This window comes from Leptinotarsa decemlineata, unplaced genomic scaffold (genome assembly GCF_025532065.1).
Source record: "Leptinotarsa decemlineata unplaced genomic scaffold, Ldec_3_MD MMD2_tig00026369_RagTag_RagTag, whole genome shotgun sequence".
NCBI lineage: Eukaryota > Metazoa > Arthropoda > Insecta > Coleoptera > Chrysomelidae > Leptinotarsa > Leptinotarsa decemlineata.
In genome coordinates, this window is record NW_027412709.1 from 3883103 (window position 1) to 3903075 (window position 19973).

At 35.0% G+C, this 19973-nt stretch overlaps 1 protein-coding gene across 1 annotated transcript in view; it reads right to left on the reverse strand.

Annotated features, from left to right (window-relative positions):
• The window catches only part of LOC111514616 (uncharacterized), a 33580-nt gene extending 16671 nt beyond the window's left edge, over positions 1–16909 (reverse strand). Inside the window, exons 1-3 of the mRNA XM_074185284.1 lie at positions 16847–16909; positions 16588–16737; positions 1575–1718 (exon numbers count right to left, since the gene is read on the reverse strand). Of these exons, the coding sequence (XP_074041385.1) occupies positions 1575–1718; positions 16588–16737; positions 16847–16909 (357 nt within the window). The remainder of the gene's footprint in view (positions 1–1574; positions 1719–16587; positions 16738–16846) is intronic.
• Positions 16910–19973: the final 3064 nt, after the last annotated feature.

The window sequence follows — 19973 nt, forward strand, 5'->3', positions numbered from 1 at the left end:
AATGTCAGGGTTATTTCAATTTTGTAACTTTTTCAGTGCTTGTGAAAAAAATTGTTATACAAATTTTATATACCCCCTTTAAGGGGCTGTATCTTAACAAGGGATGCTCCAATAAAGTTTCTTTATATGGGCAAAAAACCCATGAGACGTTTTTTGTTTAGAATGAAACAGGCTATCGGAAATAAATTTTTAAATGATAAACAAATAATAAGACAAAAAGTTACATTGGAAATACATTTTAGGGGTTTCTTTTTCCACCACTTACAACCATGAGGTAAACCAAATAAATTACTGGGTAAGTATCTTTTCGGTAGTACAAAACGTCAGGGTTATTTCAATTTTGTAACTTTTTCAGTGCTTGTGAAAAAAATTGTTATACAAATTTTATATACCCCCTTTAAGGGGCTGTATCTTAACAAAGGATGCTCCAATGAAGTTTCTTTATATGGAAAATCCTATCTTTTTTCGATGAGGAATCACCTCCTTAAATGTTTTACACTTATTCAGTTACACCCTGTATAGTAGTCGGTGAAATGTAGTGGATTGAAAGTGAATTATAAGAATGATAGTTACAAAATACAAAGATAACATAAACATCAATTAAGAAAAATCACCAAGGTATAACACTATGAACTAATCTAATTCTTGCAGGCAAGTAACACTCAACACAATCCAACAGCCCAAGCTGAAAATATTAAATAGGTAGGTCAAGAATATATGGTTTTTGAAATGGGAAACTGATATATTAAAGATTTGAAGGTTATTCAAGGATTTATCTAATCGAAGAGTTCTGGGAATGAAGTATCAGTATGAGTAATTGAATGTGAGAAAAAAATAAAAGATTTGCAACTGCCTAGTTGAACGATTGGGACAAGAAGTGATAATTTGGAGAGAAGCTCGGGGCTGGTACTCAGTCCGTTGATAATTTTAAATAGAAGAATTAGGTCTCCATGTTTTCTGCTTGCCTCGAGAGAATGTATGTTCAATATGCGTTCTAATGCAACATTGTTATAGTGTACATGCATCTTGATGGCAATATATCTCAGGAAATTCTGCTGTACAGCCTCGAGTTTCACTTTATGTGTAACCTAATGAGTGTACCAAACTATTGGAAAACAGTCGAGATGGGATCTAACCAGGGAAAATTAAGAGATTTGATAGCAGGGGTGTTAGTAAAATCGCAAGTGGTTCTCTTCATAAAGCTGAACATCTTCGTGGATTTCTCAATTACAGCGGAAATGTGTGATTTATAGCTGAGTGTGGAGTCTAGGATTACAACTAAATCTTTGGTTTAAAACGTAAAATGTAAGGAAGATTATTTATACTTTATTCGATGTTCGATGAAAGCGAATAATATGGATGCGTTCAAACACATATTGATTGCGTACTTTAGTTAGATAGGTAATCTGTATCATTTTGGAGAATGTAGAATGTATCGGTCTCACTTTTGATTATTTTGAAACATTTCAAATCATCAGCAAATAGCAAAACTTCACTTTCGTTGAAGCATCGATTTTTTGGCACTAGCATAGCCACGTTCGCTTTTGTAACGATGTATATATTCATGAACTTACCTTCGAAAGAGGGCATCTGTTTGGTAGACCTAACGATCGCAAACCTTGCTTCACTTGAGGATATTGAAGTTCTTTCATAATTTCACAAAAGTCCATGGTCCCTTTCAGAGACGGCATAGGTGGTTTATTGAAGGTGTATTTTGTCTGAAATATTGATTATTATATTTATACAAAAATATTTACATATGTTTAGGATAAGTAAAACCAACATGGGAAAATCAGAAACTGCAAGAGATGAACAGTCTGTTAAATCAGAGCTCCTTTGAATTTATCAATTAAACGAATTCGTCACTAGAAAAGTACACTCATACTGGATGATTTTTGTTAGGTCCATATACACAATTAAATCTCTGAAACTGATCGAAATTCACAAACTTTTCAAACGTTATTTGAATAAGCTCTAAAATGAGCAACTTTCTCATTTATATATTTTACAGGTAGACCACCAGTTCGGAACATTCAAATATTTCAATTGCTTGTGGAGCTATATTTGTGCTTATTTCGAATGTGATTTCTTATTGCGGGAGGATTGAATATAACTGGCCGATACTTGATGAAAATTCATATTAAAATTCATTAATACAGTTTATTGTGTCATGGATGAAACAGAAAAATCCAGATCGTTAGCCATGAACCAACAACCACTTTATTCGTTGATTAAATTACACAAATATAACTACCCGATTAGACCGGTAGTTTCTTTTGTCACAGCTCTTTCGGTTAAAATATCTGAAAAACTCATCGCAATTATTCAAAACTACACCAATTTTAAATCAAAATTCAGTTTGAGGAATTCATACCATTTGATCAATGAAATTCAACATGTTATACTTCCGGATAATGCCAAATTGATTTCATTCGATGTAAAGAATCTTTTTCCCAATATTCCTCCGAATGAAATGATTACTTTTGTAGAGAATATATTGGACAAAAGTTCAATCAATCCTGTAGTGAAACAGGAAATATTGGACTTGCTTACGGTTTTTTTGTCACAAAATTACTTCCAATTCAATATTTTTTTTTACTGATCCTGCAAAGGTCTCATGATGGAAAACCCACTTAGTTCCATTCTGGCAGAAATTTTCATGAACGATTTGGATCAAAAAATACACAGTAACCCACTGGTAAGAAGTTTCGTGTATTGGTATACATATGTATATGGTATCCTGGTATGTTTCACACGAACGAACAGACAATTGACTTAAGTTCTTGAATTTCATCAATTCTCTCACGCCTCCTTCACATTCACCGTGGAGATGGAAAAAGACGACTCTATAATTTTTTTGGAATTGACAATGACGAAAGTTAACAATAAATATGATTTTTTCAATGTATCGTAAACCAGCACATACAAATATTATCATTCGTGATTTGTCCACCCACCCGTATCAGCACAAAGTAGTAGCATTCAACAGCTCCTTATCAGATACGAAGTTCAATAAAGAACTGAACATAATAAAAGAAATAGCCGTCAACAATGATTACGATAGCAGTCTGATACATTCTCTATTATTAAAAAAGTTATACAGCCAAGCTTTGAAGGAAGTTTACCCAATTCGAAGAAATGAGTATAAAAGTTATAGAACCTTAACCTACTTAGGCCAACCCATTACAAGTATTTCAAATTTTCTTCACAACAAAGGTGTAAATGTTGCTTTCAAAACCAACAAGAACTTAGGCATGCACATTGAGAATAACAAAGATAAAAAATTCAGTTTCAGAAAAATCGAGTGTATATAAATTATCATGTGGGTCATGTCCGATGTTTTATATAGGTCAAACTGGAAGAAAGTTCAAAGATTGCATAAAAGAACACAGAAATAGTTTTCAGATTGGAAAAATGAACTCCACATATGCCACTCATTCATTCACAGAGGACATGAGTTCAATCATGAATTCAAGCCCCTCCATTTTCAAAAGAAAGGTTCAAAACTTAACCTGTCGGAGAGTATGGAAATAAACAAATTCAAAAACTACCAATATCTTATGAACGATCAAACTGAAATGAATAATTCCCCATTATTGAATCTGTTTATTTTTATGTAAGAAAAGTTAAGTATAATTACGGTATTATCTAAAATTTGATTTATTCATATAGTTAATGAATGTATACCTGACCAGCGCACACTACGGTGAAAAAAAATAATAGTAATAATAATAGTAGGTGTTGCCCTACGCTCCGGGGGATATTGAATCCGTTGTGTGGAACGAGAAGTGCCGAATTCATTGGAACTATTCGTTTCCCACCCTCAGGCTCATACAAGCTAATAAGCCTGATATGGTCCTTCTCGACCACCAGAGCAAAACGATATTTGTCGTGGAGTTTTCAGCTCCTGGCGGGACGAATATCGTCAGAAAAGAAGAGGAAAAACGGATAAAATATCGAGATTTTCTCTTCGAACTCCGCAGACTCTACCCAGATCACTCTGTCAAGATGGTTGTTCTGATTATTGGAGTCCTTGGTGGAATGATGTCCCCTCTACTCTCTCTGCCCTAGTGCTTGCCGCACTAAGGCAGAAATCTCAGCCGCACAGATGCAGAAGGCTCTCATTCTTAGCTCACTGCGCTTGCTCAGGGCACACGATTCTCGGACCCAATGATCACTTACCCCACGGTGTGGGGAGTGGTCATTGGTTGATAATGCTGGCGCGCCCTCCCGAATGTATCGGGGCTTCGGGGGATAGGGCCTGACCTGCGCACACTACGGTGAAAAAAAAAGTAATAATAATAATAAATAAGCAGGAATGGCCACTAACACCCTTGGCCTTTGGTGAGTTGCGACACCACTTACCTGAGTAACTGGTGCAAAACCGGACCGGCAGCCCAGGCGCACCCGGGAAGGAGAACTCTATTCTCCCTCTGGTGCCGGCCGTGGGTCCACAGGGCTTGGTTCCTAATAATCAAGGAAGAGGTCCCCACAATCGACCCGCTCGGAGGGGTCAGAGGCAAGGTGGTGGGGCCCATAACGATGATTTTCCTACACACGACAACCTTGTCAATGGCAACTGACGCTTTGAGTGGACGCATGAGCTGAGAGATAGCCTTATGCATTGCTACGAGAGTAGTGAGCCCACGCGAAGAGGGTACATGGCGAGATTGCATGCTCTGTGGTGTGAAACACATCCGGAGCATGCCGCCTTTTCCGCCCAAAATCTCAGGGATTACGTATCCTATCTTCGGCGGCAGGGCTATATTCCTTGGTGGAATGATGTGTCCTCTCTACTCTCGAATATTAAAAAATTACCTGCTTGCCGCACTAAGGCAGAAATCTTAGCCGCACAGATGCAGAAGGCAGTCTTTCTTGGCTCACTGCGTTTGCTCAGGGCACAAGATTATCGGACCCAATGATCACTTACCCCACGGTGTAGGGAGTGGTCATTGGTTGATAATGCTGGCGCGCCCTCCCGAATGTATTGGGGCTTCGGGGGATAGGGCCTGACCAGCGCACACTATGGTGAAAAAAAAATAGTAATAATAACAACCATAATAATAATGATGAAGCATTTCTCTTTAGGGCAGCTGCCCGAGCAGCTGATGAACTCGGTATAGTTTTCGACACTGAACGAGGTGACCACAACTCTGTCACCGAGTTGGAACCCGTTCTGCAAAAAGCTCAGATAAAAGCCGCAGAGATCACCTTACTTCTGCGGAAACACAAGGATAAGCCAATGCATGGGGTCTTCTTCAATAACATTGGAGACCTTGGCTTATCAAAGCGCCTGACGTTCGCTTTTCTCAGATCGAGTGGGCTGAAGTCGAAAACTGAGGGGTTCATTATAGCTTGCCAGGATGGTGTCTTCAACACCTTAGTCTACCGCAGTCTCGTGATGGGTATAGAGGTTCCTGAAACACAGTGCAGCGCCTGCCGCGAGGCGCCCGAGACCCTAATGCAATTGCTATCAGCATGTAGAGCATATGCGGTCTCGGCCTATATCCATCGACATAACGCGGCCCTAAGAATGCTTATTAGCTTATACCCGATAAACAATAAGAAACATTGAGTCCTGCACCAAAAATTGTTTTCAAAGAAAACTGTGATGGATATTGCTGATTTTGCTCTTTTATAACATAACATGCCCGTACAATCACAAATGTCATAATCTCATTTCTATTTGCACGCACCATGACTACTGTTATAATGTAACAAACCAAACGTCGTCAATTTGTTTATTCTTTGACTTTTTCGTAACTTTTCAAATGTTTGAATACTCATTCTGTTATTCCTGACGAAGACAAATCTAACATGTCTAAAATCATGAAAATTGGTCCAGCCAATCTTGAGATGTAAATAGTTTAACGAACACGATTTTGCGACTTTGTTTTATATAGTAGATAGCTATATCCTCTGTAAATATTTCTCTCAATTTGGATATAATACAAATCATTAATAATATAAATATTGAATAACGTAGGACCTAACACAGTACCCTGAGGAACCCTGAAGTCGAAGAGTACATTCAGCACACAGAATGGCTTTCAATTCACTAACTGTTTCTACAAACAGAGAAGAATCAGATAATTTTCCACGGACTTGGATCCAGTATGTGGAAGAAGTATTTGCCATTTTGAAGACAAATATGAATGAGGTCGTAGATGATTTTATATCTTATCTCAACAAACAGATCTCCGAAAATGAAATTTTTGTATGAAATTGAAAATAACGATCATTCTTTGATGTTTTAGTTATAAGATACGCCGATAAGGGTTTGTAATTTGATGTGTAGGTATAGGAAGAATACTAGCACTTTCAGATATATTCCTGACAACCCAAACCATTGTCCACAATGAAAAAAGGCGGAACTACATTTTCTTGACCTTAGATTACTCACGTTCCTCTTGAACAAAAGTGAAATATGATATCGAGATAAAAGTTATTCAAACATAGTGGATGAGATTAAGAAGAGAAAATTTTGAGAGAGCCCTTGTAAATTTTCGACTTTTCAGAAAGAAGAAGATTCAAAAGTTTATAAATTTTCCATATGAACGAAAATGCACCTATAGAATGGTGAAAATTGCTCAATAAGTATTGGGCAACACGAAAGACAGGTTCACTGAAAAACAAAAGTCTAGGATTTGCAAAATAAACTTTGAGGATTGCAATAAAAAGTATGTTGCTTCAATCTAAGCGGACTGCGTGGGCAGAGCTCCCGGACATGTCTGAGCATTATAAAGCATCAAAAGTTGCTGAGGCATGCAATCAATCAATCAATGTAGTTTATTGTCTAAGAGGAAAGACTCTTGTTGATAAAGAATGGTTTACATGTAGAATACAATAGTATATGCCTATTAATTTGTCAGTGATTTATATAAAATGGTTAAAATTTGCAGATATAAACAATAGATAATACATATATCTTTGGTCTAGTTGTAAAAAGAACAAAACATAAAAATAAAAATATATAAGTAAAAATATACAAAATTAAAAAAAATGTTTTTTTTTTCTTTTTTTCATCTTTCGATGAAATCACACATAAATATAGAATACAGATAATTTAATCTTATAGATAAAATGCAAAAAGCTACAGTTAGCCCAAGATACTGTCACTATAATACTCCTGCAGGCTGTAGTATCCTTTAGTTAAAAATATGCTCTCGACGATTTTCCGAAAGATTCTCGGGCATGATTCATTTTTTACTTGGCTCGGCAGATGATTGAAGAGTTTTTTACTCTCAAATATGAGGAAGTGTTTGGTTAATGTCGTTTTTGGTAGCGGTAGGGGTAAGTCGTCTTTTTGACGAGTATTATATGGTCTTACAATTGTCGTATTGGATTTTTTCTTATGCATCAAGCACACTGTCTCAAGGATAAAAATACTGTATAGGGTCAGAATTCCATGTTTTATAAAAAGTGGTTTACAGTGATCCCTGGACTTAGCTTTTGATAAATATCTGAGAGCTCTTTTTTGTAGACAAATACTGAGCTCATTAGCTGATAACAGCAAAAACCCCAAAACGAAATGCCATACATTGAGTGTGATTCAATGAGAGAAAAGTATATACCTAAGAATTTTATGCTGGCATTGTTATTTATGATTTGTTCATTCAAGGTCAGATTTTCATAATTGAACTTGAAGGTCAGGATTTTGGTTTTATTTCCGTTGAAGCAAAGATAGTTTGAGTCACACCAGGTTTTAACATTCTGTAAGTCTAGAAAGATACGCTCTTTCAGAATTTCTATATCACTTCCATGCCATAGTATGGTGGTATCGTCTGCAAACATGGTAAAGGTTCCATGTATATCAATCTTACTAAGGACATTGATGTAAATAAGGAAAAGGATTGGACCAAGAACGGATCCTTGGGGAACTCCCCAGTTTATTTTTGAGATATCAGAGGAACAATTCGGCAATTTGACAATCTGATTTCGGTTCGAAAGACAGCTTGCAAACCAGTCGAGTGTCACTCCTCTGAATCCATAGCAATATAATTTTTTTGAGCAGTACTTTGTGATTAACACACTCTTCACGTTTAGGCCAACATTCAGTTCATTTAAAAAGTTGAAAATTGCATCACTTGTGCGTTTTGAGGTTTGAAAACCGAATTGTACTGTAGGTTATATGTTATGTTGGTTCAAGAATGCCAATCATCTCTTTTTTACAATTTTTTGTAAAACTTTCGAAATGGTAGATAGTAAAGCTATTGGTCTGAAATTTGAAGGAGTCTCCAGCTCTCCTCCTTTATGGATTGGCACTATAACGGCTGTTTTCAAACATGACGGAAAAACACCACTAGCAAAGGATTTATTTATTTCTTCTGCTAGAGTATGTAATGCTTCATCTGGTAGATTTTCTAATATTCTTACAGATATTTCGTCGATACCAGAAGAATTTATGTTTTTGATTTCCTTAAAAGTGTTTTTGAGCTCATCAATATCCGTGTTGAATAAATAAAAGCTATCAGGAATGAACATGCCTTCTAAGTAGTCTAGTGAATCCATTTGCGCTTGTATATTTGAGTAATTTTTCAGCTATAGTGCAAAAGAAGTTATTGAGTATGTTTGGGTTTATTATTGGTTGTTCGGGGAGTTTTGCAGCTTTACCTCTTAAGTTATTTATAATGGACCAGTTTTCCCGAGTTTTATTTTTTGCCTTGTCAATTTTATTCCAATAGAACTTTTTTTGGCAGCTTCAATGATAGATATGTGAATATGCTTATATTTGGTTATATATGATGAGAAGAGTTCCATCGGACATGTATTTATTGATATATTGCAATGATCGCAGATTCATCACTGAGACTCTGATACCAGAAGTTATCCAAGGCTTCCTTTTATTTTTTGCTTTAATCTTCTGTACTAGAAAACAACATTGGAAAATACGTTTTAGTTTTTCATGGAAAACATTTATAGGTTCGAGAGTGTTGTAGTCTTCTCTCCAATTTATTGACCTTGATTTTTCTCTGAATATGTCGAAGTTTTTTTTACTGGTAGATTCTACCATACCTTTGCATTATTTGTTTTCGTTGACCATTTATGGAGAATGGAGTTGATATTACCTCATGGTCAGAGAGACCTGCATGAATGATTATAGTTTCAACATCTTCGTCATTCAAATTGGAACATACATAATCTATAATAGTTTCAGAATGCTAGGAAACATGAGTTGGATCGATTATATGCATTGTCAAATTGAAAGATATGATCAGATTTTTCAGTGTTTGGGTCATTGAGGATCATCGGCAAAATTTATATTAAAATCTCCAGCTAGTATGATTTTTGAATTTACTGATATTTGTGAGAGAATTGTTTCAAGGTTTTCAGAAAATATGTTAGGATCAGAATTTGGAGCTCTGTAAATGCATAGTGAATACAAATTATTTGTTTTATTGAGTACTAATGAAAACTCAAATGTATGCTCTACTAGAAGATAATTATACATTGAAATATTTTCTTATTGAAATGTAGCTAGGTAATCATTTTTAGCTATTATCATAGTGCCGCCATTATTCATTTTTTTTCTACGGAAGTCCGAAACTATTCTATAATTTGGAATATAACATGGTTCATTTTCCTTGAGCCAGTGCTCCGTCAATAAGATAAGGTCAGGAAAATTTTGATTGACAATGAATATAGTTAGATCATCTAGTTTATGTCGAATAGATTGGGCCATTGATATTTTCAGTTTGGAAACAGTTGAGGTTATCTTTGATTTCGAGTTATTTCCTGATCTAATAAAAAAATTCTATTATCTTCGGTTGAGTTTTGTGATAAATGTACTATATCATTATTAATTTTTACTGTCTTCAAAACTATATTCTTATTTGCTTCAGATATGAGGTTGATTACTGTATTCATTATGTTTGTCTTGGTTCCTGGATACATATAGTCTACCAAGTACTTCAAATATGAATTTATATTAGTCTCTCTGAACCTAAATATTACATTTTTAATTTTTCTAATAATGATTTGATCGGGTGGTGTATTGCATTCTGAAACGAGTAATAGATTGGTGGTTTTGCTGACTGGCATAATTTGTTTCAAAGCACTATTCAGACTTTTACTATTGCTGATGTTATTAGTATTAAACATGATGATTACAAAATCTTCAGAGCCATATTGTAGTGTCTCCATAAGTAAAGTTTTTGTTAGATCAGAGAACTCAATATCTGGTTTAACAATATCTTCTATGTGGTATTTTTCAGTAAAAATGAGTTTACCTAACACACTTGAAAAATTTTTTGAGTATTCATCACCTATGATAAGAATTTTCTTTCTCAAAGTATTGAAGTTTGAAGTTTTTTCACTGTATTGGTGATTATTTAGTTCATATGACGTCTGCCGAGTAATAATGTTTTCTTCGAGATTTGTTCTCAGTGTCTCCTCTTCATTTCCCCTGTCATTTAATTGACTAGACCTTTCAGGTGATATTCGACTGGTGGTAATTGAGGATTCCAGTATCCCTTCTTGAGTTTGTTCTTGGTCAACTAATTCGGCCCTGAACCCATTTGACAGGACTAACTTGTCTCTGGCAGAGTTTTGATTAACAGTATTTTTTATGTTGTCAGTTTTGGTTTTTCCCTTTTCTTTTTCTGAAGTTTTCCTTTAGTACCTTTGTGTTTTTTTCTCATTGCTGATATGTCAGTTTTTCTTCTTGGTTCAATATTCGCCAATGCGTTTTCTTTATTTTGATTTTCACCTTCTGGTTGGATGCTTTTGTACACGCCACTGTTTGAATGTATACAGTTATTTGTTTGAGTATCCGTTATTTTTTTTACCTTTGTCTATATCAGCCAGGGCTTTTTTCATTAACGCTAGTTCACATTCCATTTTTTCTATTTGTTTTTCTTTTATCTTCAATAACTCAATAAATTCACTTTCAGATTTAGTGGCTTCTTCCAAAAACATTTATTTTTCATCTCTTAATTTTTTAATGTAGTTATCTTTGATTAAACTATCATTGAGCAACTCAAGAACAGATGTTTCAAGTTGATTTAGTTTATGATCGTGATCAACTTCAACAGCTTGAATTTCATCAGGACAACAGGTGATTTTATTGTCTTGCAAGAACGTTATCTTACTTCTCATTCTACTCATACAGCGTTTGTGGAACATATCAAAACACTTTACACATACATAATAAATAAAAACTTTTGTTTTACAACATTCAAAACCACTACTCAGAGAGCTCTGAAAACCTGAAGTGTTCAGTGTAGCCATCTTTTGATATGATATAATATGCAGTTCTCTGGTTTGGAACAGGGTTCCAAGCTTTTGAGAAGCAGCCTTTGCAATTCCATGGACATGATTGTGCCAAGCCATATTGGTGTCCATTCTAACCCCCAACAAATTTCCTGAAGCCGAAAGCAAAATTGTCTAACCGGACATTATTATATCCGGTTTAGAAATCCAAATAATGAAGCTTACAGCATAACTATTTATTCAAAAGAAATTGTCTCAGTGGAAGTCCCTGTCTCTCAATATTCTGATGTTGTTTTAATACTCGCATGCAATTTAATATATATTTATTCCTGAAACACTCACGACGGCAATAAACGGATTAGCTAGAATCGAAATTTACAATTAGTCGGACGAATCAATTCGAAAATTTTTAATGAACCAATAAAAGGTTCTCCTTTTTCTGATAGTCAAAAAACATTTTTTTATTTATTTCATTTAAAAAATTCAGAAGTAGAATCCCCTTGCGAGAAAACTCTTGATATAACAAATTTAATTCATTGCGACTACCTGCATAGCGAAGAACACTCTCTCTGTAGAGACTTTTCAGACATTTTCCATAAATAAAATGAAAAGTTAACCTTTGCAAATAAAGTCAAACATGTCATCAAAACCCATAATGAAATTCCGGTGTACTCAAAATCATATAGATATCTATTCGTACATAAAGAAGAGATGCGAAAACAAATCAATAAGATGCTAGACGATGACGTCATAAGAGCAAGCCAGAGTCCATGGAGTAGTCCCATCTGGGTCGTCCCAAAAAAGTTGGACACCACTGGCAAACAAAAATCACGTATCATAGTCGATTACCGGAAGTTAAATGAAATGACCATCGATGATCGATATCTTCTTACAAATATCAATGATATTTTGGACAAATTGAGCTGATGCCAATATTTTTCAACATTGGACTTTGCGTCAGGGTTTCATCAAATAGAAATGCATCCCGACCCACTTTTAATATTGAAAATAGACATTTTGAGTAACTTTTTCCTCAAGAACGCTTCAGCGATATTTCAAAGGGTTATTGATAATGTTCTGAGTGATATCTAGTGAGATCGAGACTGAAACTCGAGGAGTATGATTATTCGATAATGTACAAAAAAGGTAAAAAAAATATGAACTTCGATGCCTTATCAAGAGTAGGAATCAATCAAATTGACAATGAATCAATATTAGTCAATCCTGGAGACAGATGATATAAATCAATATGTAAACTCTGAACAACCGTTGGACATAACCACAGAGGACCTGGACAATTTGGAACAGGTATTCAACCCCAACATCGAAAACACAAGAAAATAAACATAATGTCAGATATTCAAATAGGACCCCCTCCTAATCAGAATCCAACCCGTCGTATTATAACACCGCGACCTGACAACGACGACGACGACGGTGAAACCGTCCACTCTGCTATAGGAAACCCAATACTCGAAATCAAAACAACAGAGTATTGCATCAGTAAATTCACTGATCAGAGTATTTTCAATCAAAAAGAATCCGGTCCCTATCACTTCATTCTCAGTAAACCCTTCGGGACTGGCCGCAGACAAACTGTTTATTTATCTGGCAACTTGAACAGGTAATATTATTTTTTTCAAAGAATACGTGGACCCTAAAAACTACATTGTATATTCATTTATGAATCAGAAATTGACCTTGCCCGAAAATTATCTAACATTCTCCCAAAATTTTTCAAGAATCAAGCATTCAAACTCGTCATTTCGACACGGTTCGTCGAAGACGTAACGGATGAAAACAGACACCGTGAAAGAATGTGTCACCACGGAATAAAAGAGTCTCTCTCAGCCCTTAAGTATATTATTGGCCAGGTATGAAAAATCAAATAACAGAATACATGAATAATTGCGACATATGCCAACAAACGAAACATGGTAGAAATCCACCTAAAATGAAATTCATTGACCCCAAAGCCGACAGAGCGTTCGTAAGCAATTCACATAGACATATTTCAAATTTCTAACTCCAAATTCTTGACATCATCGACATTTTCTCGAGATACGTCCAAGCATACCCCCTCGAACCCATTTGCACGGCAAGCGTGGTTTTCATCAGTTTAACGACTTTAATTGCACATCACGGTACACCCAAATCAATCACGTGTGATAGTAGACCTGAATTCAAAACTTCTTTTCTCAAAGACTTCTGTAACCTCCACAATATTGAAATTCATTTTACAACACACGCGAATTCAAATAGTAACAGCCCAGTGGAAAGACTTCATTCTACGCTGATTGAAATGTTCCGAGTTCTTAAAATGAAGACCAACGAGCAAGCCCAAAACAATTAATCCAATATGCTATAGTTGGGTATAGTTCCATAAATCACAGTGTCACGAAACAAAAACCTTTTGACATTATCCACGGACGACTTGACGCTCTAGACCTATTTGATATGTCTGACGAAATTATAATCTGTTTAAAAAAATCTGTTTTTCCGTTAATCAGCTGCCGCCCCCATACGAACGACAACTCTCAGAAGTTGAGAAACTTGTGCGAGCTAAGGACTAACGAGGTCTTACCTTTTAACGTGTGATTCCTAACACGGTTGCAGAATCATTCCAGCTTCAACCAGATAAATTCTCTCGAGAAAAATATCTGGTCGAGGTGGGAATCGAACACATGACCTTCCGATCGTGAGTCGGACGCACTACCACCGCGGCCAATTCCACATGAACCAGTACATGATCGACCGTCGAAAAAGACTAAAAATCCTTTTTGAAAAAATACGTGAAACCTCACTGAAACACAAGACCAAACTTAACGAATAATAAAATGAAAAACGTGAAGAACCCCTTCGAGTTTCAAGCTGGAACCATGGCATTTGTCAAAGGTGAAACGGCATCCAGAAATAAAAGTAAACCTCGCTATAGAAAGAAAACAGTAATGGAAGACCTAGGGACTACAATACGGACAACAAAAGACAAACTCGTACACGAATCACAAATGGAAAGATCTAAAATATCTGTTCTTTCACAGGACAATGAAACTGATGGCGCCATTGATTCATGTAGGCATACTCCTAACTGTCCAGAATAGCGACTAGTGACATAAAAGTCACACCACGGAAAACTCCCTTACTCCCTTTCCACCTTGGAATTCCCAAAATAATCTAACACACTTTCATCCATTTTGTCCAGATATCCCCAATTTTCAATCAACTAAAAATTCTACTATCCTTTTAAAATAAAATTGCCGATCACGTTAGAGGTCATGAAGTAACCAAATCTAATCAGCAAATGCCCTATGAAATAGTAGAAAATGTCAAAATCAACCTTCCACACACACTTGTCCAATCTACTGAAACACGCCGAGTTTCTTATTTTGTTGTAGAAAATAAAATTAATAATATTCAACCTCAAAAGGAAAAAACGTCCAAATTGCTTTTTGGTACTCTGAATTCAGACTCTAAAGGAAATCACAATGTAGATATCACTTTCTAAGAAGCTGATAGACAATTACAATAATACAATAACTCTTCTTACTGCCAATCAGGAAGTAATTAAAAATCGGTTAGACTTTCTTCAATCAATATCACTCAAAACCTGATAGAATATTTGGGAACACAGAATACATCAAACCATATTAAATTAAATTGTAAAAATTTAATTACCTTCCTGGACAATTCAGAAGATTCATTGGGGTTTACAAAATAAAACATTAAACAGCAATGTGATCTCAGCTAAAGAATTAGAAGAAATAATGAGACAAAGACAGGATTCTTCAATTTGAAAGTTATATTTCATACTATCAATTGGTTGGCACACAGGTTACCTTTTCAGAAAACAAACTTTTAATTGCTATACATCTTCCAATTTTCTCTCAAAACTCATTGGAAATGTTTCGCCTATTTCCTATACCAATTAATAACTCCACAATCGTTCCAAGTCACCCGTTCCTACTACTTGGAGAAAACCAACAACAGTACAAGGATAAGATGTGCCCTGTAATCGAGGACACACATATTTGCCATGATCATCGCGATCCACAAACAGATGATTGTATAGCAGGCCCTTATCAAAGTAACCGACAATCCAAACTGCCGCACTACCGGAGTCTACGTAGCCAACCCCATCATAGAAGATATCTCCAGTCAACACGTGTTAGTAATCCCCGATGATAAACAGCTGAAAAATCTGAAGACCTACCAAAGTGATGAATTCACACTCATAGGAGATTCCAGCCTTGTTGAAGTACCATTCAACTGCGGATTCACAATCAGAGATTTCAAGTTATGGAACAAAAAAGACATTGTGAGAGGCCATCCTTTAATCATTCCAGAAATCGAAGTAAACAAGATTGACCCTGAAGAGTTGGAACTCAGGAAAATCCATCTGAACACTATAGAACTACAGAAAATTCATGAACTTCAAGACGATGCCAAGTGTGTTCAAATCCAGGACAGAAAAGTAATTCACCCTGCAGTACCCAGTTCTGCAAGCATCCTTACAACCCTCTTGATGGTTGCTGCCGCTGCCTTTGCAATCTGGAAACTTTATAAGAGAAGGACCACCCCCATGAATATACCGCAAATATACCATCGTCTTGGATGGAGGAGTTACGAACCCGAGTTCTCTGACCCAGCATCACAGCATATAGTTACATCCGCTGTTCCAGACGCGACTATTTGCTAAGTCGATAAAACAAAGATTATAATTAAATGTTAATTTAATAATCAGGCATTCTTGTTGCCTTGCTTGAACTACTAATGTTATATTCGTCCAAAATAAAGTATTTTCGTATATCGCATACGTAACTTATACATTAACAGCAAGGTTTTATTTCTTTGAAAGTGGATTTTTCAGCATTGAATAATTCAATAAAATGTTTTTTGCTACTTCTCCTTCTTCGTACAAAAAAATGTCGAAAACTCATTTGTAACTCGTCTTCAGAAGTTTAAATAAGTACTGACGTGTGAGAAATTTTATATCAACGCTTTTTCATATATTACGTTGTATGACGTTACTATGAATGCCATCTGTTTGATTTCAATAATTATTGTTTTGATATAAACTTAATGGAAAAAAAGTCGTGTAATTCAATGTTCCTGTGGAAGTAACTATTTCGAAAGAATTAGCCTTTCAGTCGGTTTGGGAAAGACACTTTTTTGCATGATTTACACATTTTTGTGTAGTTATTTTTATACTTAGTTGTGTTCTTCCTTTCTTCGGAAGTTCCCACTTTTTGTATGAAAATTGAAGAGTAAAAAAGTCAAGAAAAGAAAAGCCATGGTAGTATTACTGTTAATATAAAACACAGTACGAACCAATGGCTGTAACACAATAATATATATTTACTGATCTGAAGTACATACCACCGCCATATTCAAAGCTTTATCTACGTTCAAACATCCTGTAAATATCAAATTGCAGTCATTATCCAAAACCACGCTCATATTAATTGGTTTAATTATGCCATTTTCCATGCAGGGACTTATCTGGTAATTTGATATAGTGTAACCATTCTGAAAAAATAAAAATAGAATTTGGTTAAAATGATTGAATAAATAAACAAATGTCATTTTTTCGGACTTCGGTTGTTAATGGAAATCATTGAAAATTGTTTCAACTTACACAAGCATTCGTGCTCCTGATATAGATAAATATTATAGCAAACAAACTGAACAGTGCCTTCATTGTTTCGAAATGACAATATCACTTAGTACATCCGATTTATATATTTGATGGTGATGAGAAACGGATCCATTATTCAATAAGGTCATTAAGCATTAAAAAATGGTTACAATTTTGTTTCCGGAAATTGATGAATAATATACGCGTTTTTCGTAAATTCAAGTGTGTATTAACATTGCTTCAATAGCAAAACGGAAACAAGTTGCAGTCAAATCAACCTAAACTATTTTTAGTTCTGTCCTTTGTAAAATCGAACCAAGATTGAATAATTTATTGACTTGCCTAAAAAATAATGAAAATAATAATAATATTGATACTCATCACTTTCTACTGAAGCAGGAATTCTTCCTTTTAAGTATAGGAGACAACAACTCCGTTAACATTTCAACGTAGCCTGACCACCCTTTAATTACTTATCACTTCATGGAGACACTGATGACGTTTACGAAGGTCGAGCTGCGATAATAAAACCCGCTCAAATGAGGCTCAAAGAAATTTTGAACTCCGCTCATTATACTCGTACAGTTATAGCGATCTATACGGCTACGAATCGTACGAGAAAACATTCCTTCAATAATATCTCTATCTCGCATAAAAATGAATCTGCTGAAGACCCAGAGAGAATCAGTAATTTATTTAATGAATTTTTCATAAATATGCCAATCAAACTTCTCAGTGAACATAAGCCTCAAAGTATAGCTCAACTTCCTGAATCAGAAATAATTCGGTTCAATGAGTCCCTGTTTCTCGCTCCCTTTTCAGAACCTGAATTACTGCAATTGATATCGAATAAATTGAAGAATAAAGCCTCGTCGGGGTCAGATCAGATTCTGTTATTTATTTTTAAGAAAGTGTTACATCACATTATTTCGCCTCTATCTTATCTAGTAAATTTTTCTTTCATTTGTACAACACGTGAAAGTATTCACGTGTTGTGTGTGTGTATAGACAGTCCTCGTTTATTGAGCTTAATAGGCGAAAAATTAACATAAAAATTCCATTCTTTTCGCAAAGAACTAAATGCTGTGATTCACGACACAAATTCAGTGAGTAGGTATAATAGTTTGCAATCTGCAGTTACGACAATACTAAAACATAGGTACCCAAGGAAACACCTTAAACAGAAGAAAAAGTCATTCTCAGTAGTAGGTACGGTTGATCAGCCAAAATAATTGGATTCGAAATGGGCAGTGGAGACAAAGGTGAGGAGAAAACTAATAATGAACTGTTTGAATTACTTCAAACATTAATTCAAAACAATACGTTGAAAAAAAAATGAAGAACTTTATTACCAGTGAAATTCAAAATTTAAAAAAGATTTTTTAGACAAAATAAAAACACTGAAAGTATAAAATTCCCAACTGAAATCGCAAAATGAAGAACTTAACATGAAATTGAAAAGCGCCGAGTGCAACTTGAAAATATTTAATCTTGTAATCTACGGATTGAAAGATGAAAAGAACAGAATAGAGGACATCAATACTTTCCTGAGAATTACTAATGATACTATGAATATTAAATGCGACTTTACTGATATCAGGGATACCTACAGAATTGGGAAACAAACAAGAGGAAAGAATCGTCCTTTCGTAGTAGAATGTGTTAATTACAAAATGAAGATAGAATATGAAAGAAATGAAAATACAAAAGGGAATGATGTCCCCAAAGTTGTCGAGGAATAGTAATCAGCAGATAGTGGAGAAAAGAAGAAAGTAACACGCCAGTCGGAGGTAGAAGGCAAACGGCGCACAAGATCAACTAGTAAGAGACACTAAATTATACTGAAAGAAATTAAATTATATACCTACACTTCTTTACATTATATAAAAATTTTATTTTGTTTATTATCGTCTCCCGTAATAAAATTTACATAATAACCTGCACATAATGCTTACACGTGCTGTCAAACTATTTTTGGTATTGTTATTTCTATTTGTAAATATAAGGTATATCATCTGTACTATACAAAACAGGATTTATCAGTCTGTCTATCAATCTTTCTGTATCACTTACAAAAATTATCAACTAGAAAAACTAAATGAAATGGACCCATATATCAAGGAATTTGATACACAAAAAATACCAACAGAGATATCAGTAAATTTCGACGAATGCAATTTACCCAATGTTAGGAAAAGATAAAGGCTTCAGAATAATTCACACAAGTATCACAAGAAACATTGAGAATTGTATTGCAGAACTTCGATGTAAACTTTGATCTGATTGTATTAACTGAAACATGGAAAGTAACTAATTTTTTCAATCTTGACATATCAGGATGCGATTTTATATATAATGAAGGTAAAATTAATCACAACCATGGGTGTATTGTAGGTATATATTAAGAGTGAACATATTTATACGTATGAAATTAAAACCTTGGAAGATAACAACCGAATAATTGAATTAAATGTTACTGTTAACACTAAAACGTATAAAATAATAACATTATATAGATCTCCTTCCCTGCCTCCGTCCGATTTCATAGAGACACTGAGTAAGTACTTGGAACACCAAGAACAAAATAAAGCAGATGGAAAGAATATTGTACCAACTTGATTTCAAAATTGAACTCATTATGTTTCATGTTCCGAAATCTTAAGAACATTTTGTTACGTGAACAATTATTCGTATTATATCATGCACAAGTAGCCTCCCGATTACGATATGGCATATGTTTCTGGGGTGTTTCCACTCGAGCACCAGCCGTATTTATTGCACAAAAACGCATTTTGAAACTTATTTACGATACCCCAAGCAAAGCATCCTGTAGACCATTTTTTAAAGAATCAAAAATTTTAACAATGAACAATGAATAATTTTAGAAATGTGTGTATACGTAGGTATACACAAATGAAAATAAGTTTACTGGAATCCAACAAGTCCCTAGTTATAATACGAGGAATTGCGCTGATTTCTGCATTCCCTACTGTAAATATGTTGTATCTTCGAAATCTTCTGAATATCTGAGTCTGAGGATTTTTAATAAACTGTCTAAAGAAACAGTTCCGCCAATATTTCTATTTTTAAAACTCGCTTGAGAACATATTTACTCCACATTGCTTTT